General features: G+C 46.6%; 11 protein-coding genes across 11 annotated transcripts; 8 read left to right on the forward strand and 3 right to left on the reverse strand.

Moving 5' to 3' along the window:
• Positions 1-549: 549 nt before the first annotated feature.
• Positions 550-2,407, forward strand: BGW36DRAFT_398021 (ankyrin repeat-containing domain protein; the record flags this gene model as incomplete). The annotated part of the gene is made up of 4 exons (XM_046218354.1): positions 550-594; positions 623-963; positions 1,001-2,119; positions 2,263-2,407. 4 exons carry the CDS (start codon positions 550-552, stop codon positions 2,405-2,407), a joined length of 1,650 nt encoding a protein of 549 aa, XP_046071410.1.
• A 250-nt stretch (positions 2,408-2,657) lies between these two features.
• On the reverse strand, positions 2,658-4,026 carry BGW36DRAFT_360310 (uncharacterized protein; the record flags this gene model as incomplete). Its single annotated transcript, XM_046214163.1, has 3 exons — positions 2,658-3,564; positions 3,626-3,760; positions 3,959-4,026. The coding sequence occupies 3 exons, from the start codon at positions 4,024-4,026 to the stop codon at positions 2,658-2,660; spliced, it is 1,110 nt and encodes a 369-aa protein (XP_046071411.1).
• Positions 4,027-5,372: 1,346 nt separating this feature from the next.
• Positions 5,373-6,215, reverse strand: BGW36DRAFT_398022 (calcineurin-like phosphoesterase; the record flags this gene model as incomplete). Its single annotated transcript, XM_046218355.1, has 3 exons — positions 5,373-5,429; positions 5,463-6,052; positions 6,080-6,215. The coding sequence occupies 3 exons, from the start codon at positions 6,213-6,215 to the stop codon at positions 5,373-5,375; spliced, it is 783 nt and encodes a 260-aa protein (XP_046071412.1).
• A 730-nt stretch (positions 6,216-6,945) lies between these two features.
• Positions 6,946-7,113, forward strand: BGW36DRAFT_298612 (uncharacterized protein; the record flags this gene model as incomplete). The annotated part of the gene is made up of 1 exon (XM_046211445.1): positions 6,946-7,113. A coding segment is annotated over one exon (168 nt), but the record flags the coding sequence as incomplete, so codon positions are not given.
• Positions 7,114-10,181: 3,068 nt separating this feature from the next.
• BGW36DRAFT_428483 (putative hexokinase family protein XprF) lies at positions 10,182-12,091 on the forward strand (the record flags this gene model as incomplete). The annotated part of the gene is made up of 2 exons (XM_046220555.1): positions 10,182-10,816; positions 10,873-12,091. The coding sequence occupies 2 exons, from the start codon at positions 10,182-10,184 to the stop codon at positions 12,089-12,091; spliced, it is 1,854 nt and encodes a 617-aa protein (XP_046071414.1).
• An 801-nt stretch (positions 12,092-12,892) lies between these two features.
• On the forward strand, positions 12,893-13,866 carry BGW36DRAFT_398024 (uncharacterized protein; the record flags this gene model as incomplete). The annotated part of the gene is made up of 3 exons (XM_046218356.1): positions 12,893-13,008; positions 13,068-13,426; positions 13,457-13,866. The coding sequence occupies 3 exons, from the start codon at positions 12,893-12,895 to the stop codon at positions 13,864-13,866; spliced, it is 885 nt and encodes a 294-aa protein (XP_046071415.1).
• Positions 13,867-15,608: 1,742 nt separating this feature from the next.
• BGW36DRAFT_360314 (uncharacterized protein) lies at positions 15,609-16,245 on the forward strand (the record flags this gene model as incomplete). Its single annotated transcript, XM_046214164.1, has 2 exons — positions 15,609-15,626; positions 15,772-16,245. The coding sequence occupies 2 exons, from the start codon at positions 15,609-15,611 to the stop codon at positions 16,243-16,245; spliced, it is 492 nt and encodes a 163-aa protein (XP_046071416.1).
• Positions 16,246-18,613: 2,368 nt separating this feature from the next.
• Positions 18,614-19,301, forward strand: BGW36DRAFT_296859 (uncharacterized protein; the record flags this gene model as incomplete). The annotated part of the gene is made up of 2 exons (XM_046211315.1): positions 18,614-19,065; positions 19,175-19,301. 2 exons carry the CDS (start codon positions 18,614-18,616, stop codon positions 19,299-19,301), a joined length of 579 nt encoding a protein of 192 aa, XP_046071417.1.
• A 1,168-nt stretch (positions 19,302-20,469) lies between these two features.
• Positions 20,470-21,130, reverse strand: BGW36DRAFT_428487 (uncharacterized protein; the record flags this gene model as incomplete). Its single annotated transcript, XM_046220556.1, has 2 exons — positions 20,470-20,619; positions 20,666-21,130. The coding sequence occupies 2 exons, from the start codon at positions 21,128-21,130 to the stop codon at positions 20,470-20,472; spliced, it is 615 nt and encodes a 204-aa protein (XP_046071418.1).
• Positions 21,131-22,138: 1,008 nt separating this feature from the next.
• On the forward strand, positions 22,139-22,622 carry BGW36DRAFT_428488 (pectate lyase superfamily protein-domain-containing protein; the record flags this gene model as incomplete). Its single annotated transcript, XM_046220557.1, has 2 exons — positions 22,139-22,312; positions 22,362-22,622. The coding sequence occupies 2 exons, from the start codon at positions 22,139-22,141 to the stop codon at positions 22,620-22,622; spliced, it is 435 nt and encodes a 144-aa protein (XP_046071419.1).
• Positions 22,623-22,678: 56 nt separating this feature from the next.
• BGW36DRAFT_462337 (uncharacterized protein) lies at positions 22,679-23,903 on the forward strand (the record flags this gene model as incomplete). The annotated part of the gene is made up of 4 exons (XM_046222164.1): positions 22,679-22,818; positions 23,034-23,154; positions 23,291-23,774; positions 23,860-23,903. The coding sequence occupies 4 exons, from the start codon at positions 22,679-22,681 to the stop codon at positions 23,901-23,903; spliced, it is 789 nt and encodes a 262-aa protein (XP_046071420.1).
• Between the last annotated feature and the right edge of the window lie 261 nt (positions 23,904-24,164).

Genomic DNA, 24,164 nt, shown 5'->3' on the forward strand with positions numbered 1-24,164 from the left:
CGTTAACTAGGGTCTGCACCCCTTGCAGGCTGCCTTGCTGGCGGTGCCCCTGGCTCTGGCACCATAATTCAGAGCCATATAGGGCTCCTGCGGCCATCTCATTAATATATAAGCTATTGTCGGTTTATTGAAGCAATCGAGATTCCGCGCTTCCTGACGCGCCGGCCGCAGGGCGCGCGAGGGCTCACGTGATCTTGTTTGGAATGGGGGTTATAACAACACGTTGGTGTCAGGTTCAGAGAGTACACAGAATAATATACGTTTTACCATACTAAATTGAGTACCCTCATAACACCACGTACGCGTACATTCATTTGTTACCGTGCACGTAGTCTTCTTGATAAGTCATCCCACAGCTATTCCTTAAGTTATATAGTTACTCCACTCAGACTACCGAGTATTTTTTTTTACCTTTTTGCTTGGTTTACGCATATTACATATCTCATCCTGACCTTGTTCAATGCCTCTAAAGTTCAGAGAATATACGATTAAATCAATTCAAAGCTGAAATAAAGAGTATGGCATACCAAGAATTCCGCAATTGTCGAGATGACTTGTGCAACATGGAGAACGAGCAACTTTTCAACGAAAACGGTGAAGCCCTGTATGAAACAGAAAATAGGGACTTTTGCGCAAGATAATTGAGGTTAATGATGTGACTATGCTGAATCAATATATTAAATCCTATGGCAGAATTGCTCTTGATCCAGCAGAACTTCACGATCCTTTCTGGATAGCTGCTAAGTGTGGAAGCGCCAATGCACTTCAGGTGCTGCTTGAGTATTACAAAGCTGATCCAGATCAGACACAAGCTCTGGCCGCCCGAGGATTCTTCCTGTTGAATACCGCTTGTCAGTACGCGCAACTTGAGACGGCGCGGTTTTTGCTAGATAGCGATCCTCCGCTTGGAAAGGCGTATACAGGGGATCACCGTGGAGGGGGGGCATTGCTGTCAGCGGCGATGTCCTTGGCCCATAGAGTCGCACGAAAGAGTGTAAAGCTACAAGGATAATAGGGGTTGGTTCCGTGATCGAATTACTCGTAGTGAGGACTTGATGCACATGCTCCTTGATAGGGGCGCTTCTGTTCGTGATGTTGTCCAAGTCCTCCGGCATTCAGATGATGATAATACTGAGGGAAAACTGCAGCAGCAACAGTGGCCGTTGCTCAAGACCGTACTTGGACAGGCAGTCTCTAGGGCTAGTTACAAGTTATTGTCTCGTCTCATTGCCGAAGGGGCGGATGTCCATACCCGGCAGTACGGTATGGGTGATTTTTCAGGCTACGGATCTGCTCAGGAGGTCACTGCACTTCACATTGGGAGCTCCTACTGGAACTCGGAAGGGGTCCAAGCGTTGATACAGCACCGTGGTCGCGAAATTGATGTTGCAGAGATGGTTTCTGTGAGTGACAGCAACGGGTGTCTTCCACTACACTGGGCAGCTGTAGGCTCCAGCGACGAAGACCTTCTCACAGAAGATAAAATTACTTCCAAAATTATAAGCACCTTCAAGCTTCTTATAGATGGAAATACCAGTACCATCAATATCCAAGACAAGATGGGGTCCACGGCTTTGCATTATGCAGTCGAAAGCCATGCTGCCTGTGGTAATAGACATGCATATCTCGTGATAAAATTCTTATGCGAAAATGGAGCAGATGCGAGTTTGCAAGATTATAAAGGACAAACTGTTTTACATAAGTTGGCTCTTCGCTCTATTGACGGTGCACCCATTGATAGAGCCCTGATAGAGCTACTACTGGCTCACGGTGCCAATCTGGATCATATCGATGCGGATGGCAATACTGCTCTTCACATTATGGCAAGAATTCTGCGACAGAGGCAGGCTGCACAGATTTTAATCACCCTGGGGGCTAATTTCCATGCTAAAAACGTAAAGGGGAATATCTCCTTGCATGAAGCAGTGGTTGGAGTGCTCCGGCCACGGCAAAACCTAGAGGGAAACCAGGAGAATGTAACACCAAACGATCGAATCAAAGCGCAAGATGAGATAATCGAGGCCTTAGAAAATGGTGCAGGAGATAAAAGAAGTTTAATGGATCAACCCAATGCAGCTGGCCTGACACCAAGACAGTCACTGGAGGAGACAAGGACTAGGTGGCAGGATATCAGGACCAAATTATCGCGACCCGGTTCCAATCAGCAGGGCTAAGAATTCTCAATGAAAAATGAATGCAATGCCAAAGTAGAAGCAGAAGCTATTAGAAGGGGGGAGGATATTTCAAGGCTTAGGATTACAGGAGTAAGAGGTACGCGCAGAAATCAGTGCAAAACGAGCCAATCCAGCTAGAACTTGCTTGGAATGTTTCGCGGACCCGAGAATACAGTATGATTTGGTTAGAAACTGTAATTCCTATTGATTTCCAACATGCCTCTTTTAACTAGTCGATAGTTTCAAAATCATCCGTTTGTAAGCAGACATTTTCACACGATGGGTTTATCTGCAGATGGTGATGCGGGCGAGGAACGCTTTCCTGTTGTGGCGACACCTAAAGGTAAATTACATGAATAACTTGAATATGCTAGTTAAGAATCAATAAAACATCTTAAAGATACTACTACTGATACAGTCATTCTTAATCAGGATATATTTCTTGTTATAATGTTGTCAATGTTACCAATTGGTAACCTAGATCTATAATTCAGCCCACCATGTCCCACACCATGAAGGTTCGTCGCATGCCGTAAATCCAAATTCCAAGCCGAATCTAGCCACCATTGCTGCATCTCTTGCCCCTGCAAATAGTGCCCTGGCCTTATCATCTTGGGAAGGAAAAGGCTTCGTATACCGGTCTAGAATGGATTGATCGATATCATCACGACTATCAATCACGTCTTCGAGCACCCGAAGCAAGTCTGGATCGAGCGCATGTGAGCCAAGAAGAAGAAGATAATTAACGGTCGCGTTTCCAATCACAGATTCGATAGATTCCCTGATCTCTGTCCAATATTTTGCCAAAGCTTCTGGGTTAGTGGTATTTGCTTGGCCAGCACCAAGTGTTGGGTTTTCGTTAAGACATTCAGGCGATGGCATCAAGCCCAAGAACCTTGTGTTTAGAGTCACACCAAGACTAGCTGCATTGTAGCTTACCACAAGAAGAGTGGGTAGATTTGGCTTCGATAAGTCGCAATATTTCCCCCACCCCTCGTCATCACAGGCGTTATCTACTCCTTCATATCGTAAAGCGTAACCAGACACGATATTACCCCAAGGTAAATTGTCTAACCCTGCCAAATAACATGCCAGGCGGAATCCATCATTATGCATATATCCTTGCTCAAAGTCAGGCCGGGTAACAAGAACATAATTATAGTCAAGCGGTGGATCAATGTTGTTCATTGCAGAGCTCTTGACTCTAGATAGCATATCAGCGATAGCTTTAAAGGAATCGTCAGCCAAATGTCCGACATCCCTCAATCTAGATTGCTCTTCGGATAGTTGAGGCATTCTTTGAGCTGATCTATACCATGTATAAGGAGACCACCAGTATTCTCTAGGAGGATTTAATGGCTTATGAGGTGTTGAGAAATGGATTTCTTTCCTAAATAGAGAGATAGTTAGTCTAAATTAGACATAAAGTCTATACAAGGAATGAATCTCACAATGATGACTTCATGCCATTTCGCACATTTTGTGCATCTTCAGCAAGGGCTCTCATAGCTAATAGATATTCTGGCGTTCCATCAAACTTCCCAAGGTCTCGCGTGGTGCCATTCTTGAAATGGATTGCGACCGTCCTATCAGAATATTATCAGTGACACTTGGTTCATTATTTCTTAAGCATTGAATAGATGAATTTGCCCATATGCCATAGTTAGATCGATACCCACTCCTAGAGTTCTTTAGTCATATCCACTTCGGTGGCCATGAATCTTGTTTCAAAAATCTAGTCATACCTGGTGCATTCTTCATTTTGATAGGTCTACATTCCTTACAGAGGGTCTGGCTTCCGGCAACTTGTGAAAATAAGAGGGCAGTGAGAGTTATCCACAATAACGGACATAACTGTATCAATTGCATAATGCTTATTGTAGTATAGAAGAGGTTATATCCAATACCTGAGATGAATAGGAAGGTTGATGGTTAGGTTAAGGCAACAGAAAGGCTGACTTCGAGAGCAGCGGGGTTCGTGGTATGAGACTTGCAGGCTGCCGAGCACGCCCAAAGCATAGCGCCTTTTAATCTTGTTGGTTCCGAGACGCCCGATGAACTGAACAGTTGTCAGAAATAAAGGTAATTTTAGAGATCCTGATTCGCCGCTGTGTCGGCTCCGACAGAGGAGACATCTGGCCAACTAGATGGAAATAGGTTTTATAATAATAAGGGTATTGAATTCTTCAAAATTGAGGATAATTCCCTTAACTGGTGTCAGGATCTTAGCGACTTTTTCAAGTCAACCCCAAGAGGAGCTGAACTACTTTTAGACCGATTCTAAAATCGATGTTATTTCCTATCGAGCAAAATCCCCTAAAATACGTATAGTATTGATGGAGTGTGCCGCGCTGGAGAAGGTTTGTATTAGTTGATTGCTGTCGTAGGATTTTTGACTTAGTAGACATACAACGATCTAGATTCTGATATTATTTTTCTCACATGATTCTTTCACATGGAATATGAGAGAGGTGTGTTATTAATTACATAAGTAGACTATAGGTGGTTAGCCAATATTTCAAATGTCATTCATAAATATTATAGGGCAACTGATCCTAGAACACGGATAGTATTTCTGCGCTGCTAATGCACCGTGCCACATACATGTAAATATATGTATTCATATCCAATCAACCCTTTGAAGTTGTGTCTCAGCTAGTAAACTTGGCATTGTATACCTTGTTTACTTGTCTGTTGCTAGTTAAGGTGTCTTCGGTCTTGTTAGACTGCTTTACCTTGTGGCAACCTTGACTTCAGATATTGCTATTCAACGAGTCTTGCAGGCGATGCGCTAAGATATGTTCTTTTATCTTGGAAAAACTATTATTGTTACCCTATCAGCTCTTCCATCTTCCTTGAACTACATCTCCTAAAATTAATATTACTTTTTTCGCACCGGAGAAATTCGTCCGGGGAGAGGACCAAAGGTGGAACTTGATCCCTAACACCAAAGGTAAGCGACTCCGGTGGGCTCGATTGGGCTTCTCAATCCTCAACTTAATTCACGAATACAATGTGTGTGTTCTCCATGGAGATCTACGATCTATAGTAGCGGTGTCATCGAGGTCCGCGACTGAGATGATTTATCGAGACTATGCGTATCAAAAAGTGAAAATATCAGTCCTCGAATATCGGCCTTGAGTGCTCTCCATTGTCAGCAGAATGCCTAATTAATTTCCGATACAAGAGGCAAGATAATTACACATGAATAACTTTCCTGATATCAAATCCATCCTTTGTAGCCGCGGAATCAACCTAAGGAAGAACATACCCCCGCTGATTGCTCACAACCCGTACCCCTCCTTCTCTGAAATCTGTTGTGTATTGTGTGTCTCCAAATACCCAGACCTTGACCCCATTTAACGAGTGCGAGAGGACATCAGTTCCAAAGGCGGACTTCCACGGATTCTGTGAGTGTTGCGGACTAGATGTTCTTTCCAGAGAAGGTGCATGGTGCGTCACCACCAGTATAGATTGTTTTTGGCTCCTTTTTTCAACATTTTCATTAACTTGTTGTATTGAATGGATTTCTTTTAGTAACCAGACAAGGTCTGAAACATGACAAGTATTATGATTGTCGACTCTCCAGTCTTTGATTTTTTGAAAGTCTTTGATCTTTGATTGAACGATGTCTCTTGATTCGTGAGGAATCTTAGACCATAGTGTGCAGCCTAGGATAGTGACACAAGATCCTGGAATATCATACCGTCCTCGATCAAGGATGATGAGTCGTCCATTGAAAGAAGATTCTTGTTCAAGCTGTCTAGCTTTTTCGAGTCCGAATGCAAATGTTCCATTATAAAATTCATTATTCCCAAGTATCAGAAATACCAGTTTGAACTGCTGCGTCTGCTTTTGTAAGAAACCGCGATATTTATCTTAGTCGGCTAAGCGCCCAATATCACCTGCAAGAATGAGGTAGTCCGCGCAGAGAGGGATTTCATAAGATTGATATTGCTGTTTAATCTCAAGATGGGGGTCTGAGAGAACTTGAAAAGAAACCGATGGCCGACAGATGAATGGCCAGGTCTTTGAGAACATTATTTCAGACCGCTGCACTGGTTGATAATGCGCCTAGGCGTTGAGGGGGGTTTCTGGACTTCGTATTAATTAACTGTTGCCAAGACTGCACTGCTGTTTCTGCGGACAGCGGGATTCTCTGCCCACGTTCGAAACCAGCTGGCGCCGTCGTCATTTGCACAATGTAACAGCTTCCCTCAAATCAAAAAGAAAAATGGGAGTTGTCCTCCAAGTCATAAAGGTCGTTGTCTCTAGCCTCCAAAGTGAAGGCATCCCATACTTTTTCCAGCCTCATATTTCATCTTTCTCCATTATACCAGAGTACTGTATGGCCTGAAGATAGACAATCCACCATCTACTGTCATCAGATACTGGATTTAATCCGTCGAGACGAAGTCCAACATCTTCCGGTCCCACATCTGCCTGTTTTCTTCATTGGTCTCTGTCGGAGATTCTTTGAGTCCAACATTGCATGGGTAGCATTGCTGTGGAGCAGCTGGTGGATTAATAACATAATAGACCAAAGGCCACAGTACTCTAGGTTCTCAGTAGTAAGTATGTATCAAATCTAGACATAAATGTGTAGTCCTAGAACTAATTTCAACCTAAGGCTAATCACCTCTGTCTAGGCAGTATAAACCTAAATCTTAGGTCATCTGCCTGATTCAAGTCGAAGGCCGCAGCTTCCGGATGACTATGTAAGAAACCAGATACAATACGTTTTTTTAACTAAAAAAACTATTTTTAGGTCTGGGTTTCCCCGGATGGTGTGGCTTACTTATACGAAAATTCACATAATCCACCATATTGGGACCCCGTCGGACCGGAAATCTTCAATACTGGCGTGGAACGCAAAGCGCTTCATTTGGTGGACTTTGATGGAGATGGCAAGGTAAGAGATATTTTCTACGCAATTTAGATGGAGAGCTATAGATATTGGACATATTAAACATACTGAACACTATAACCAAGCAAATATTTAACCCTTCTCTCCTATCACCTCATGTTGACCAATGTTTCTGCTAACCCTAATATCTGTCAAGACCATTGCTGGGCCGATGTGAATGGTAAATCCCTCATGGAATTCTCTCATACTTTACATCTAATTGATTACTTCTAGGGCAATGGTTTGGTTGATTTCCTCGGAGTTGACAACTTCAGTGGAGACACATGGGTAAGAGAGTCCATGTTGTTGAGTTTGTTGGCCGCGTAGGCTAATGCGCTGACGTATTTCCCTTCATCGTACTAGAAGAGACAATATAATGCTGCCTCAGCAAAGTGAAGATCGTTGCCTCCGATGGACATGGTTGCCTAGCCACTCGTTTCATAGTAGTTAAGGTCCATAACCCAGGGCATCTGGGCCTTCTCCCATTTTCATTTTCGCGTTCCAAGTCATTGATGATTGCTCCAGAACACGCTGAGAAACGCAAGTGGCACCTTGCGTCTGAAAACCTGCAGTTTGCAGCTGAAATGGATAGGATTCTTGACAACGGCGATAGTCATCATCTTCGAGACTTTCATCAAACTCTGATCTAGCCGCAATATGCCCTAATCCCAGCAGCATAGGAATCGCCATGAGATACATGTAAAGATCTGAATACCTCTACGTATATAATTATAAAAAATTTACCTACAATTACTATATTTAAGAGATAGCACTCAACATAATTAATTGATCATATAGAGTCAAAGTATATAAGATTAAAGTATTCTATATATGATTACCATGACTGGGTGGAAAATGATAATGGGCAACTTTTACCGACACCTCACAGGGGTGTCCAATCACGAAGAGCCACGCGAACATCGCCGCCCCCAAGCCGCATGAACTAGATCGGGACAGGCACCCCCGACCTCCCCTATGACTATCAATGTAGTATATTTACACAAGACGAGGGATTCGCAACGTGGGTAACGCCAGGCGGAACATTCAGTACTCCGATTGTAGGGGAGGAAGGTGATATTAAATAATTCTTTCGGGCTTGAAGATTGAGGGTCCTGGGGTTGCACGCGATTAACTAATTACCTGTAATGGGGGATTATGATCAAGCTTGGAGCATATAGAATATACCTCGACTACAGGCTAACTCTTAGATCATTGATATGATGTGCTCTAGGCATCATTTCGATTGTGTTAAATGTGAAAGCCTAAAATAGGCAGCAGCCTAATCATAGTCAGTAGTAGTAACAATATTATAATCACGAACCTGAATTTATGATTGAACACGAACAGTTAGTTGGATTCGTCATTGAACAATCTTCATGCTGACAGCCCTAAGGCCCGGGTGAGCACTCCGTAGTGCGATCATCGTCATACTGTATACTCACTAGCACGTACCAACTCCAAACATTTCAAACAATGGCAATCGATCGATGCCAGCCAGTTACAAATCCGCCGAGACCTGCCAATGCAATGCTTAGCAATGCTGGTTAGGCTGGCGCGTTGATGACTGTGCTGTTGTTGTCCTGTAGATCTGCGATTAGACAAGCTGACCGTCGTTTCACATTGAATAGAACACATCTAGAAGCCGGCATTTCGGACCCATGTGCCTGTCACACGCCCATGCTTGATGCTACTGTCTTAGACTGAAACCCCGGTTTGCCCGATTTGCCCGGTTTTTCAACCCCAACACGGCTGGCGTGGAGGAAAGCGTAAAATAGAGTGCTAACTATATACTCTGTGAAGCGATGGGGATATGTTGGGCTGGTTGGCCTGTTCTTGGCCAATCGGAACGCGATAGATTCTGCAATCGGGATGGCTGGATATAGTATAATCCTCGAGCCCAAGAGGTCCTGGACCGTTCTGCTCCGAAAGCGGAGACTCGACCCAAGTGAATCGACGTGCTGTGCGATGGCGGATGGGAGATCCAGCAATGAGTTGAGTCGTGATAAATGGATAATCGATAACGGATGATGGATGATGGATAATGGATAATGGATGCCACGCGACAACCGGGCTGTGGCTGCTGCGGCGCTGTGCTGTAATGCGCAGGAACTGGCTGCGTCAAAGAGCAATCTAATTAATTTTTATTAATTAAATCTGATCTGGTCAGCCAGCTTCGGAGATCGGAGCCAGCCATGCGCCTCGGCGTCACTGTTGAGGCTGTTCTGTAGATAGGTGCTGTAAGGATAGAAGGATAGTGCGTAAGAAGAGAGTGGTTGAGTGGTGACAGCATGGGAAGCAGCGCCGTCCGTCTTCCTCCATCCACCAACTACCACCATCACCACCACCTCCACCACCATCGCAATAACAACATTGAACCAGTCAAGAGTCACGGCAACAATCACCACCTCGTGGCTGCCTCATGCGCAGCGTAACATCGCCTGGAAGCCTCGTTACTGTGTGGTCGCATTGCTCTCCCTGCTCCGCCTCACCACGGCTCCAGTCAGCAAACCTGCTAATAATCATACTAACTACAAGTTGACTGTTGAAGTGCTCCTGCGGACTACCGCCGACCTCCCCCGGCCCTGTTCTCGTCTCGCTAATCGTATTCGACTAGTGAACAACAGCCGATCGGTGTCAGCCAAGACGACCCCTCCCCGGCTTGCGCTGCCCTGAGGACGCCCGTTACGGCGTGACCAGGTTCCCTTTTCAGCAATTGTGCAGCCACTGCAACCGTCGTATATATTTATCTCGATTGCTCGCCACGCGCAACTGACCCCAGAAACGGCTCCGTTACCAAGTCATCCCTCCATCCGCCTCTCCCTTGATTCGCGCGCGCGCTGCCGGGCGCTTGAGCCTCCCTCTCTCTCTCTACCTCTCCCATCCAGTGCGACCAACAAGTGACAGAACGTGTCTTTGCGACGCCAGCTTGACAGAGCTAAGGCATACTATACGAAACCAGCGCGTCTCATTGGAGTCGTCCTTGGTCGTGGTCATCCTTCCATCGCTGTAGTCAACAGCCTATCCCGCTCCTGGCTCGACCGGCCGAGAACCCCGCACACCGTCTCCTGTCTGCGAGGGGGACCGAACGACAACAGACCACTATGCCTGAGACCGAGACCGAGACCGCGACCGTGGCCGCAGCGACGGAGGAAATCCTGGTCCAAGACATCGATCAGCAGAATGCGAATGACGAGGCGGACCAAGACGATGCCGCGTCGGACGCTGACCAGAGGCTGGGCGTAGATCCCGTTGAGAAGTTCATCAAACCCTTGGTCTTGGAGGAGTCGCGTCTGTACATGCTTGCGCGGCGCTTCTCCGAAGTATATCGTTATCTCGCCTTGACGTCGGATCAGCAGTTCCTCCCGACGCCCGTGACGAAGCTGCCAACTGGCGAGGAGGTCGGTCGCTACTTGGCCATTGACGTTGGCGGCAGCAACCTGCGTGTGTCCTTTATCGAATTGTTGGGCGAAGATGCGGACTCGGACAAGGGCCCAACGGATGCGTCGGAAAGATCGCGCGATACCATCCGCAAGGCCCAAAGACAGCGTGTGCGACGCACATTGGAGAAAGCATGGCCGATCCAAGAACATCTAAAGATGGATAAGGCGGAGGATCTGTTTTCTTGGATTGGAGACTGCATTGCTGAAGTCATAGCCGACAGCCTTTCGTCAGATGCCACCAAGGGAAATGTCCCCGAAGAGTTGGAGATGGGCATTACTTTCAGTTTTCCGATCATGTACGTTTTAACAATGAATGGGCGTGGTTGTAGGCGATTTACTAATTATTGTACAGGCAAGAATCCGTCGGAGAAGCTACGTTGATGCCTATGGGCAAAGGATTTGCGATTACATCCGATCTCAATCTGCGAAACATTCTACTGGCCGGGTACGAGAAGCACACACGGCGAAATGACGATGATCAGCCCTCAAGCAAGAGGCGAAAACTCTTTGCTCTCCCGAAACTGAAGATAGCTGCCATCACTAACGACACAGTTGCAACTCTCATCTCGTCCGCATACTGTGTCAAAGCGTTACCCAATAGCCGGGTAGCAATGGCCATCATCGTTGGCACTGGCTGCAATGCAACGATCCCGATGCGTCTCACCGATTTACACGAATCCAAGGCCAAGCTTGTGAGCTCAAGAGAGCCTGATGCGACACAGACTGTAGTCAACACGGAAATAACCATCTCTGGCGCGACAGCGCCGCTTGGAGAGTTGAATATAACGACAAAATGGGATATTGATCTTGATAAAGCGTGTGCGCGCCCTGGCTTTCAACCATTGGAATATATGACGGGTGGACGATATGTTGGGGAACTCGTCCGTATTGTTCTCTTTGACTACCTCACCAGCGTGGTGGGGGTATCCAAGAAGGAGCTTCCTGCTACTTTGGTACATGACTACGCTCTCTCCACGATCTATCTTTCGGACAAGGTTGCGCGCATCCGGTCTGATCCAGAACTGGTGACGGAACTCACACGATCTCTTCCTCCCCCAGAATCCAGCGAGTGGAGCTGGGATAATCATACAGCAGCCGCGTTTCGGAGAATCGCCAGAGCTGTCCAAACGCGTTCGGCCGGTCTCATCGCCTCAGCAGTTGTGGGTTTACTAGCTTGCACGCGAGAAATCCAATTGAAGGACGATAGTACACGAACCACACCGCAACCCGCAACCGCAGACGAAGAGCAACACGGCACACAGCCCGAAAACCTTGTTGCTTCGACAACCAACTCGGCAGGTCACAGTCACAATCGGAACCTCATCGTTCCAGTTCTCGCTCCAGCCCCAGCGGACTGGCAGTCTGGGCCCGAGGAACTGGTCGTCGCATACACCGGAGGAATCATCCAGAACTACCCCAACTTCAAAGAAACATGCCAGAGCTATGTCGATCGACTGATTATGCGAACCGGCCCGCAGAAGAGCGGCCGCTCGGTGTTCCTCCGCGAAGCATCGGACGGCGGTGTAATCGGCGCAGGTGTGCTCGCGGGCATGGTGGCTCATCAAGCATAACCATTCAATCACTTCTGGGTAACCTCTCTAGAGAAGCATATTTAATGAATAAATATTAATGACTAGCCATAAATCGCCTGGTGTTTCTGGATAGAATCTCGCGATATGTACTTTCGGGGCTTTGCAATATCATCAAGCCAGCATATTGAGAGATATTTTATATATATTTGGCGTTGAAGATTTCGATCATTCCAATAGGCCAGGCCATCTATATATTGTGAAATTACGACCATTACAATTCACTCTGAAACTACCGTGCAAAGAATCTCGTAGGATTAATATTTCAGGCTGCTTCCGAGTCAGGGTCTGGACAGTTTACGTCAACTGGCACCTTGCTAGCACGAATCAGCTGAGAGCTTTTCGTTCAGCCCACACTGGACCAACGTTAGACATTTGACATACACGTGTAAGCAAGCAATACTAGTCGAGGCTTAGAAGGTGCCTTACTCGCGCTAAGCAGGTCTAGATCCACGATCTCGGGTTTGGACCGGTACCCTAATACATTTCTGAATGTAGTATAATCTATTATTGTCTAATTACCAACACCAGCTTCGGGGCAACGTTGGTTGGCTTCCTAGCGGCTTAGGGCTTAGACTAGGTGACGTCTGCTTATTATTTACCTGCATATTCCCCATCAATCGGTTGGCTTTGGTTGCTCTTTAGCCATCAGTAATTAGCACGGGGGGCTTGTTATTCACATTTAAAGTATATAAGAAATAACATAGAGATTTCGCTTCTTGACGGAGTATTCTACGAGGAACCAGGAGTTGGATTCATTTTTATCGATCATCTGTATTCAACATGGCAGCCAAAATCTCTTCACTCGATATTCAACTCCTTCGCCTGGCAACCAAACGGATCGTACAACTATCCTACACTCTCACTCCTGCCACCGCCCCCCTTCGAACAATTTCCTGGTTGTATTCGTCAACGGACTGGGCCTGCCACAAGCAGCTTGGTTCCCAGTTGTTTCCAGGCTCAAGGAGCGCCAACCCAACCATCTCCCCGCCCTGCTCACCTACGACCGCTTCTGCCAGGGCCAAACCACCGATCGCGACCCTGCAGACGCTGTCGCCTCCGATCCTACTCACGGCCACGACCTGACCGCCGCAGTCGCTGACCTCCATCAACTAATCACTCAAATCGTCGCCGACAGGACACCCATCGGCAACGTGGATGCCGCACAACTAGTCCTCGTGGGTAACTCCATCGGATGCGCGCTTTCTCGCCTGTACGCACACGAATACCCCGGCACTGTTGCCGCCCTCCTCCTTCTAGATAGTAACCTCGCAAACTCCGACTTCGTCTCCATCTTCCCGGACCCCGAGAGCCCCGGTTTCGACTCCGTGGCTCTGCCCTAGGGAGTGAGTGTGGAGACCCTGCGACTCGGTCGTGGAATGATGCGAAAAGTCTTCCATCCCGACGTCGGAAACAAGGAAGGACTAAGTCGAAGGAACCTCCCGACGCTCCTCCCATCCAGTGACTCACCCAAGCTTCAAGGCGTGAACGGTGGTGGGCCCTATGTAACCGTCATAGGACATGACTACGAAGCCTTTGCGGAGGAGTCGGCCAAAATGGGGTTTCCGAGGGCTTTTTTGACGCAGTATGTGAATCCGTTTTGGAATGAGTATAACCAAGGGTTAGTCAGGATTACTGATGCTGCGAGAGGCAATGGTCCCTTGTTGGCGCCTGGTTCCGGCCATTTTGTGCAGCGTGATAATCCGGATTTTGTGGTGGAGGAGTTGGTGAATATTTTGGGAAAGGTTAGGATTTGAATGAGGTCGATCTGATAGGAGGATTTCAATTTTTGGATGGTGGGTTGCGATGGAGGATTGAAAATGAGAGAAATTTATACGTTGATTAGGGTTAGAGTTGAACCTTCCAGATCAAGTAATAAGCGCAACCGAGTCACGACTGACTGCCTCGCCCTGGGAAAGTCCGAATGCCGTGGGGCCTCCCTGATAGTATATATATCCTTGTACTTGCCAATACAGACGCAACGCAGTCTTCATGACTGCCTTGTATCCAGGGTACGGTTTAAATAGTTCTACATTGGAGTTGCATCTGCTCGTGTGGCCCTCCCTGCGAACACTGATGACATCCCCGATTACATTGCAAGTCGACTTCAAACCCAGAGACTTGAGCCAAGACGACCAAAGGTGTACTGCAACGCGGACGTCATCCCTTTTCTGGAGGTGATCGAATCGAATCAAGACGTCTTGATTCTCTTGAGACAAAGGTGAGCTCCCTTGAGCTCGACAACGAGGGCCCCGAATACAGATCAAAGATTAGCGGGAACACTCTGATGGGTTAATTAAGCTAGCTGGGAAGAACCAGCGTGAATATGTCAACAGCTGTATAGAAGTATCCGAAAAAAAGCACCGGGAAACTGTCGAGCAGTATCAAAGTAGCCTGAGAGAACGTACCGACCTCTTTCAAGACACCAGCAAGAATTAGTCAGCCAACAGGAGAAACAGCTTCTCGCGATACTAGATCATTGTGATAGACAAGAGACAAAATGAGTGCTTCCAACATCCATATCGAAAATCAGTACGATCGCTATCTAGAATGCAGATTCGCAGAGCTAGACTCTGTGGGCCTCTAGATGTTGTCCAATCGAAATCGGAATATCCGAAACGAGACTACACACGGAGGGGGTATTCATATGTCGGATGTTGATGGCTATCACTTGGCGTTGGCAAGGGCAACATGGAGTGGAGCTATACTTCAGTTTAGTAGTGACTCATGGCTCGAGGTGAAGGACTCACGTTCGGCTTGGCCTCGTCGACAGCAAAATCTCGGGCATGGGTAGAGAAATGTATCCATATATCGTCGACTAGGTCACATGATGATAGACTTGTGTTGCCTCGTCGGTCGCTACGAAATGGCCGGACTCGAACCGAAAGGACACGCTTGGACATGAGCATCTACTCGACCATATCGTCCCACCTGTACGTCAACGCGCTTGAAGAGTGAGAGGCAGGAGGCTTCAGCTCGGGATTGGCACATTGAACATCGTGTCGCATTACTGATTGGGAGATTGTGGCTGTGAGCTGCGTGTCATCCTTCATAATTCTCAATGAACAGATTCATGTCTTCCGAATCAATCAGGTCGTAAACGCCATCGAAATGTGCCGCAAACTAGCGAGAGACTTGGTCAAACAGTTCGAAAAATACCCGGGTATGATGGCGAGCAAATGCCAGTGTCAGTTGACTAGGTACTAACGCAGTTCGTCCCCACGGCATGTTGGCAGGCTTGATAATCCGCGACCCCCATGGGTTGTGGCGCAGGGGTGGCAGCAGGCTAGCCATAGCGCCGTTGCTTGGAATGAGCCTATTTAGGAACTGTAAACACTTTTTTGAGCTTGTTAGGGTGCCGGCTTTGATGTTTACTCCGAGTAGCCCTCATGCCTGGTGGATGGCAACAAAGTCGTCCCCGAAAGAACCTTTTTGCTGTGCAGTATTCATGTTGAATCGTAGTCTGGCGAATCCAGACGAGTGAAACTCCACAGCCTACATGGTGCTCTACAAGCCTGTAAGTGAGATTTTATTTCAGACATGAGATGACAACCTACCAAAGAGCCTTTGTCTATACAAAGTAGCATTGCAGCTCATAATTTTGTATACCGTCGAAAATTCTAACTTCAGTTTCTTCATATTTTTGGCTCTTCATAATGTAGATGATTACCTCTGACAAAGACCTCCCTAAATTGCTTGGAACTCCAGCGAAACAGGTCAAATGGGCAAAGAAACTTGTCATCGAGCGTCTAGGCATTACTGCAAAGCATGTGTACAATCCTCCTATGCAGGGAATGTTTAGCAAAACTATATTTGTCACCTTAAAGGATGATAGTGAGATGGTCATTCAACTCGGTACTGAAGCGCTTGATGTCGATACATTTACAACTGCAAGAGGAGCGCTAGGTGCATATGTCACTGATTCTAGCGCTCTCATCGACGAAGAGCTGGAAAGTGTGGGTGCTTGGGCTTACACTTTTACTCTCATGCCGGGCAAGGCGTGGTGTTTAGGAGTCGCTGGACAAGGGCCTGAAGGTCGTATCACAATTAATAAGTTACTCGGCCATGTCTTTCGAAGGGCTATCTCGCCGGTAACAGTAATGATGCTTTTAGGAACAAAATTGGACCACATATAGACGATAATTTAGCGTCATCATTGGATGAAATAGTCCCTTTTAAAAATTACTTTTTGAACGCTTTGTCAAAAGTCTTAACAGCTTGACCCAGCTCCTTCTGTGGGTCGCAAATTATTGGTCTGTGAAGTAGGCTGAGAAAATTTTAGGGTAGGCTGATATGTGCCCCCATACTAGCAAACAAATAGCCAGTCAGCGGATACATTGTAGGGTAAAGCCTCAGTCAGATATTAAAATTCAAATCTATTATATGTGTAGACAAGATAGCTAATTAATAGTATACTTATGGACATAAGACTAATGCAATGCAAAGTCAACAAATAATGGTCAAAAAGTTCCGACATCTGACTAAGGCTTTGCCATGTTTTCTAATATCTATTGGGGCCTGTCGGTTGCGCGGAAAGTGAAGCATATGATTATTACGATTACCGATATAAATGTCAATGATATTTATGCCATTGTATGGACAACAAAGCCTACTAGTCACCTAGCTCAAGGTTAGCTCTATTTCAGGGGCTTGTTTTGCTCATACACAGCTTAGTATTGAAGTCTAAGTAGGTCAATGTTACATAAAGATATTCACGGCTATCTCGGCAACATGGATGTGTAGGTGTGGATGAGAAGGGTCAATAGACCACTACGTATTTCTCCGTAGCGCCTCAGATATCCTTGTCTAGTGGTATTTCATGCAATGAATCTAACATTAAAATTAGTTACGTTCAACGCTCTCAACCGAGGAACTGCATGCTAGTGCAGCCAACGTACATGAACTACCAGGCCGACATAGCCGCTTTGGAAGCGCCCCTAGCACGGCGCCAGACAAGGATTCCCGGGTTCCGTCATCCAATATTATGGGTAGACAATATCAACATCGTTGACCATTGGATGTTTTGTCTTGATCCCGCCGTACTGCGAGTGTTGAATACAGTGAACAGGTATCTTCCATGCTACGTATACTCCACCTTAAACAAGTTATCTCTACTGACTTTTACCCATGGCAATAGCTACTTTTCAGCCCGCCAGGGACTTTGGCATTATGGGAAGCGGCGTTCGTTGAGCTATGCAACTAGCTTTAATCAATTATGATGCTGGATAGCCCAGTCCATTTATCACTAGGAATTTTCCAGATCAATACACACATGTAGTGTATGTATATCTTGGTTGCAAAGTCCCCGTTACGTCATACCTGTATCTAATTCTTACTAATTTAGCATATGTGCTACGCCGTACAGCGATATTTTGATTTACCTATCAATATCCAATATTTTCCCCTATGTCGGTTATATATAATGGTCCTAATGTTCAATATCTAACCGCTCACCTCAACTTCCTCACTCCTAAATTCGCTTCTGTAAAAAGATACAGTTCTGGGACTAATACTTCTGGTTTTCAGTTAGCCTACGCCGCAAATTCAATAACTAGTAATGATCGTCACCAAAGATTTCCTGACTCCCACTAGTAAATATTCTTTATTTTACAGGTAGGTGACTAGATGACTAGATGCGTGATTGGTAAACCGAGGGCGAAATCTTGACATCCTATTCAATGCCGATAATTTGCCCATGTGCTGCGCTATATCGTAATTTTATTATAAATATCTGATAATTCAGCTCAAATACCGCGTCACATAATGCTTCTAACCCTGGTATCCGACACTGACTAATTTAGCATATGTACTTCGCCGCAAAATATCTATAATCCCTGTATCCAACATCGAGTGATTAACTAATGTAACTGTGGCCCTTGAGCGAGAACGGCGGAAAAGCCGTGCGAAGATTGAGAATAAAAATGAAGGCATAAATCATGATGAAGAATATTGTACCTGATAAAAAAATAGATCAGTCAAGCAGCTAACATTTTCCTTCTCAAATACATTATGTGACCAGCGCAAATTTACCGAAGTTTTGTAATTGAGAGTTTTCGGAAGGAATTCATAATTTTGAGAATGCACTAATGCACTACATACTTCTGGATATCAGTCAGTCTGCGCCGCAAATCCAATAACTAGTGCACAGGCACGGTTACATCATCAAAATGCAGAATTCAGCCTACAGGGGTCTAGACGTAACAGTAGCTTCGGCAATGCGGTGGCTAATAGTTACTCATGTTCTCGAAGTATGGCAAGGCGCTAGCAATTCTCTGCCATATTATAAATACCTAGTCTAAAACGAGGGATTTCAAGTCTCTCAAGGGCAGTCATTCACGAACTACATACCCAGCTACTGATTTAAAATTGACTGCGCGCCTCTGGCAATTAATTACTCAACAGTTTATGAAAAACATATACACAGAAACGCATATAGAGATACAAAACAGCATTTATAAGCAGCTTGTTCCTATACTGCAATGTTTTTTTATAATATTGGTCACAATGCTTCTGAATCCATTCCGGCCATGTGAGGGTTCTCCAACCTTTCAAGAGGAATATCGCGGCAGCTACGTGCCACAATTTATCGAAACAGAGTACGGCCTCCAGGTGGTAGCACCAGATACTCCATACGTAGCAGCCGCAGGCCCAAACCAGTTATATTTTATCGACACCCGGTTCGATACTGAGACTGCAAGGCACATAAAGGAACAAATAGAGAGGGCATCTGTGCCGAACATGGACGAATATATCTCTATAGACGAGCTTTCAGCTACAGCGGAAGTGAAAAACTTGGTGACAGGCGAAACGACATTCGTATTCGATCCCCCTTATGCCAGGGTGCTGTTTGCAAGAGGAATGAACAAGCGCAACCCAGACCTCAAACTGCCTCAACATGAAACTGCTGGCGATTGGTTGGTGACTTACGACCGCAGCACTACATTGGCGAAGAGCAGGTCGAGTTCTGCTACCAAATTGGCTGTTATACCCCCAACAATGCATAGATCAGTCAAATGGAAACTGTAATAGCTGCCACATATATAGGGTTGACAATGAGTGTGGCAGCGCACCGATAACGAATGCCGCCGGCATATGCCACATAGTCTGCATGAAGGCGGCCGACAAACCAAAGGAAGAGGGAGAGACAGACGCCAGCTACTATCAACGCATGGACAAGTTGCACTGGGAGTAAAACCACTGTGGCGGGTGCAGATTTAGGCGCTAAATCCTGATTCCCCGAGCGAAGGGGCATTTTGGAATGTTTGAGTAGAAAAGAAGAGGAAAGATTTCGTAGAGGACGATGGAAAGTAAGACAGAGCACCGGTCAACGAACCCGCCGCCGACTGAAGCACCCTCTTTTTCGGTCTTCAAGATGAGTCATCACCAACCTTCCTTATATTAGAAATCATATTTTTCCCTTCAATCTAGCTATCGATTAGATCAAACTTTTTTTCCTTTAACTTCTCTTCACCCATGATTTTTGACATTTTCTATACTGTACACTATCATACTAGGATCAGGAAGAATCAAGGGGTAAGTATGATATTCTTTGATTTACTATATTCTATTTCGTTTTTTATGTTTAGTTTCAAGGTAAAATTTTTTCTATCTTCTTTCTTCATAATTACTACTAGTCTTAAGTTTTAGGAGAGAAAAGAGAGGCAGAGGAAAAAGTTGACAGTTCGCGTGCACCCTCCTCCTGCCGCCTCGACGCCTCGACGCCTCAAGGTCTCAACTCCATCTATTTCTCCCTCAAACGACGATGCACTTTCTCTTTTCCTTATCTCCTATCTCGTCTCCCTCGCCGGTGCACTGCCCCATTTCCAAGGATGCCGTGTTATGCGACGACTGCCCTTTTCCAGTATGGCGCCATCCACAAAACCCCCCTTTTTGTTCGACCTTCAGCTACGGAGTCTAACTAGTTACCTGGGACCAACCTCCATGTCCCCCTTCCAACATTAGTTAATAACTTGACTCATGCTTAACTAAGGTGTAGGAGTTCGGTCCACAAATTAAAAGCCATGTCTAAGATGTCAGCCTCAGCGTCGGGATCTTCGTCCAACGGGTCAACAGATTTAAACACCGAGATGGAGGAAATAATCTTAGTTCATAATTGCGCCTCGTGATTAATCAAGAACCATGCCACACCTCCACCATTAGGAGTGCCGGGTAGAGCATTGAACTGTGTCAGACCCGGAGAGGAAGGCCACCGGATCTTCGTACGTGCCAATCGTTTAGCCGGTTGTTGCTTGGGTGATCATTTTCTTTGTATCTTTGATCTCAATGCTGAAGCGAGTGACTGCTTGTACCCCCTGGACGTTTGCGCTCGCGACTTGATTGCACTGGTTTTCCTAGTTCAGCTAGACAATATCGGACCACTGCGATAGTAAGACATATGGGGATCCACCCCTGGATCCTGGAGGACAGCTCCAACCGGGACCATAATTCTCATCTACAATAACCAAGCCTTCGGTATGGTAGTAGACATTCGCATACATACCATCGCTATGCTAGTCACAATTAGGCGAGAAACATGCGCGGTTGAGTGATGCTTACTTTGTACTTAACGCCATTTGCCACTACTTCGGCCGACTGTACATGTTCTATGGGTACCCCATTGGCCGAATTTAGGCTCAGGTCATTACTGATAAAGCCATTCAACGTTTCCCCGTAGGTCGGTTCTGTATATCGCTTAGTAAGGAGCCAACCCCATGTGTTAAAAGAGGCAAAGTCCGTCCAGGTGCTTGACATGGGGGTTCCAGGCTTAAAGGTGTTGATATATTGTTGTGCGCCCTCGACGGTGTTGCTCATCGAGCAATACAGCGCATTGCCCTTTTGTATGGCTTGAGCCCACGTCAGCGGCTCAGTTCTCTTTCTCAGGTGGTGCTCTTGGGAGTTGACTAGCTCGCCTGACACTATGCCGAAAGATATAAAGTAGAAAAGTAGAAGATAGATTATTACAAAGCTGGTCAATAGCGGGCTTCGCCATTGTCGGCGTGGGTTCAGCCTGTAGGCAAACATGGTGCAAAAAGGGTAAGAAGAGGTGCCAAAAGAGCGTTTTCGGGGTCCTTAGAAACTGTGTGCGTGCGTGTGTGCTTTCTCAATTAGGGGGGAAAGAGGGGAAGGGGGGCTGTGAACTTGTGACCTACTATGTAGGTTCTGCTTATACTGTATCCGCACTACTGTACCGATGTTACGGCTACTGCAGGATAAAGGTACTAACTGGAAAGCCACCCCTGTTAGTAAATTTGCCTTTGCAGGGCATGTACTACGTAGTACTCCCACTTATCATTAGCAGTGTCTTCAAAAGTTGGAACCAACATTAAAATTACAAAGCCGCTGCGTTATGGCAAGAGATGATGCGCCCCTCCTCTTACTTCCTTCGGACGAAGCCGGACCATGGCCATTGCCGTCTCCATACCATATGTTCGGTGAATGAATAAAACTCCTGTCTCACCGGCCAGAGCTTAATATTATCAATTGATGTGTATGGGTTTTTTGCTAGCCACCTGCCAATACGGATTGGAATCTCTCTCTAAAAGGAATTTTTTGCCTTCTTCTGTCGCTCCATACGTCTGTCCAGTCATTGTCCATTTGGAAGTTCCAGAGCCGCCATCGTGGTACAATGCATCCAAACTCCCCCCAGGGCGACCGCAGGTAGGTGAATGGCAGGCTGACGGACGTGGTGGTATCAAGTAACTGGAGCTCATGTAATAGCCTCCACCCGACTATATGGTCAATAACCAGGGTAACATATTCAACGCTGCCCCAGACAAAGGCATATACCCGGTCTCCTGTAGTCACCTCTACTAGAGGTTGAACGTTCATCTGACAGAAGTCTGCTTCTAGGGTCGCTGAATGGCCCGATCCTGTCCAACAGCCAACTCTCTACTTTCGATCAGAGCCAGAAGAACGGCACACAACACATGATAAAGCGTCAAAGTCGCGATTTCCGGATAGATGGTATCAGCCATGGAGAGGCAAGTGACCGGCGCCACTAATATCTCATGTTTCTAATGATTATTCCAGATGCCTATGGCACCAAGTGGCTATCAATTCTATCGCAATGTCATGGACTATGGGGCTACCGGCGACGGCACGACTGACGACACAGCCGCCATTAACCACGCCATTGCAGATGGCGATCGTCGCGGCGAGTCCTGTGGCTCTACGTCCGTTCTGGGTGCCCTGGTCTACTTTCCCGTAAGTCCTTTCTATAACCACTCAACGACGCCAGAGACTGAGGCCACAGGTTGCTCCAGCCGGGACATACATCATCAGCATTCCGATTGTCCAGTATTACTACACCCAGTTTATCGGCGGCGCGAACGATCAGCCTACTAAAGGATCGGCTAATTTCACCAGGATAGTACTGATTGACACCGATCCCTACATTTCCGGGGGAGATGGGGCCGAGTGGCACATCAACCAGAACCAGTTCTACCGGCAGATTCGGAATTTCGTGCTCGACCTGACAGCCATGAATGCAACTAACTACGATCAAGGACAATGACGGGCATCCACTGGCAGGTGGCTCAGGCCACCTCAATGCAAAATATCTACTTCAAAATGCCGCTCTCGACCTCAACTCAGACCACGACGGCGGTAGGTATCTTCATGAAGAACGGTTCGGGTGGTTTTCTCGGTGATCTCGAGTTTTACGGTGAAAATATTGGCTTCCGTTCTGGATCTCAGCAATATACCCGCGCGTGATCTCCAGTTCACTTTCCCTTTGACTGCCATCTCGATGGTCTGGGACTGGGACTTCACCTGGAAAAGTCTGAACGTGCAGGCCACTTATGTGGCTATCGATTGCACAAGCGCAGGGGGGCGTGGGAAGCACTAGCAGTCAAGGCACTGGCTCCATTTCTGTGCTCGGAAAGCTCTTCGTCCTAATACCTGGGCACTGACTGTTGATGCGTAGATACCGGCCAGATTCGACCTTCGACTCAGTTCCGTATCCGATTACCTTGCGCAACGGCGGACCCTATCCAGATATTGTGCTAGATAACTTGTATGTCGAGGAATCAGCTGCCGTAGTCTTGGTTTCTGGTGGTAAAACGATTCTTCCCGGTAAGTAGTCATCCATAAGTCGCTGTGTAAAGGCTCATTGCTTCTATAGGATGTTCCGGGGATATCTATATCACATCATGGGCGTACGGCTGACGATACACTTCCCAGGATGGGACTGGCACCTACACTCAGGGTTTGTTGGAGCCTGCCCCCAGCAAACCGGCGAGCCCCTTGGATGGGAATGGCAACTATTTTACCCAGTCTCGGCCACAGTACCAGACTTACTCGGCTAGCCAATTTATTCTCGCCACAGCCCACGGCGTGTCCAACAATGCCACAAGGGACCAGACGGATACCATCAACAGTTTGTTGAGTAGCAACGTCAGCTCTCCAGTCTTCTTTCCAGCCGGTATCTACCTAGTAAAAGGCACTGTCTCTGTTCCCCTCGGTTCGATCATCGTGGGAGAAGGCTGGTCACAAATTATGGCGACGGGGTCGTACTTTGCCGATGAATCCAATCCTAATGTCATGGTCCAGGTGGGTTCACAGGGCGATGAAGGAATCATTCAGATCTCCGACATGCTGTTTACCGTTCAGGGGCCGACGGTGGATGCTATTGTCATGAAGTGGAACGTTCACGAGAGCACGCAGGGTAACTCCGGCAACACAAATCCTTTCCTTTATTTTTCTCTCTCGTCTCGCTTACCCTAGGGCTAGGCTAACCTTAGGTCGCGTAGCTGCCGTGTGGGATTCTCACTTTCGCGTCGGAGGTGCCCAATAAGCGCCATCTCATTTGGGTCCACAACTACCGGGGTTCTTTTGTTGAAACTGGGGTTTTTAACAGATTTCTTTATTCGAGCATAGTTTAGTTTGTTCGTAACGTTGGTCCCTCGATCTCGATGGAATCGGAATTTCGCTTTGATTCGGTATCAGAATGCTGACTGGAAACGACACAACACCGCTAGGTTTGAATTGCTTCACCCTTGAACAGTAGGGCCATGAATTGCTCCCTGAGTTGTTGGTATGAATAAATAATATTGTT

The sequence above is a fragment of the Talaromyces proteolyticus genome (assembly GCF_021365285.1).
Source record: "Talaromyces proteolyticus strain PMI_201 chromosome Unknown BGW36scaffold_7, whole genome shotgun sequence".
NCBI classification, from domain to species: domain Eukaryota; kingdom Fungi; phylum Ascomycota; class Eurotiomycetes; order Eurotiales; family Trichocomaceae; genus Talaromyces; species Talaromyces proteolyticus.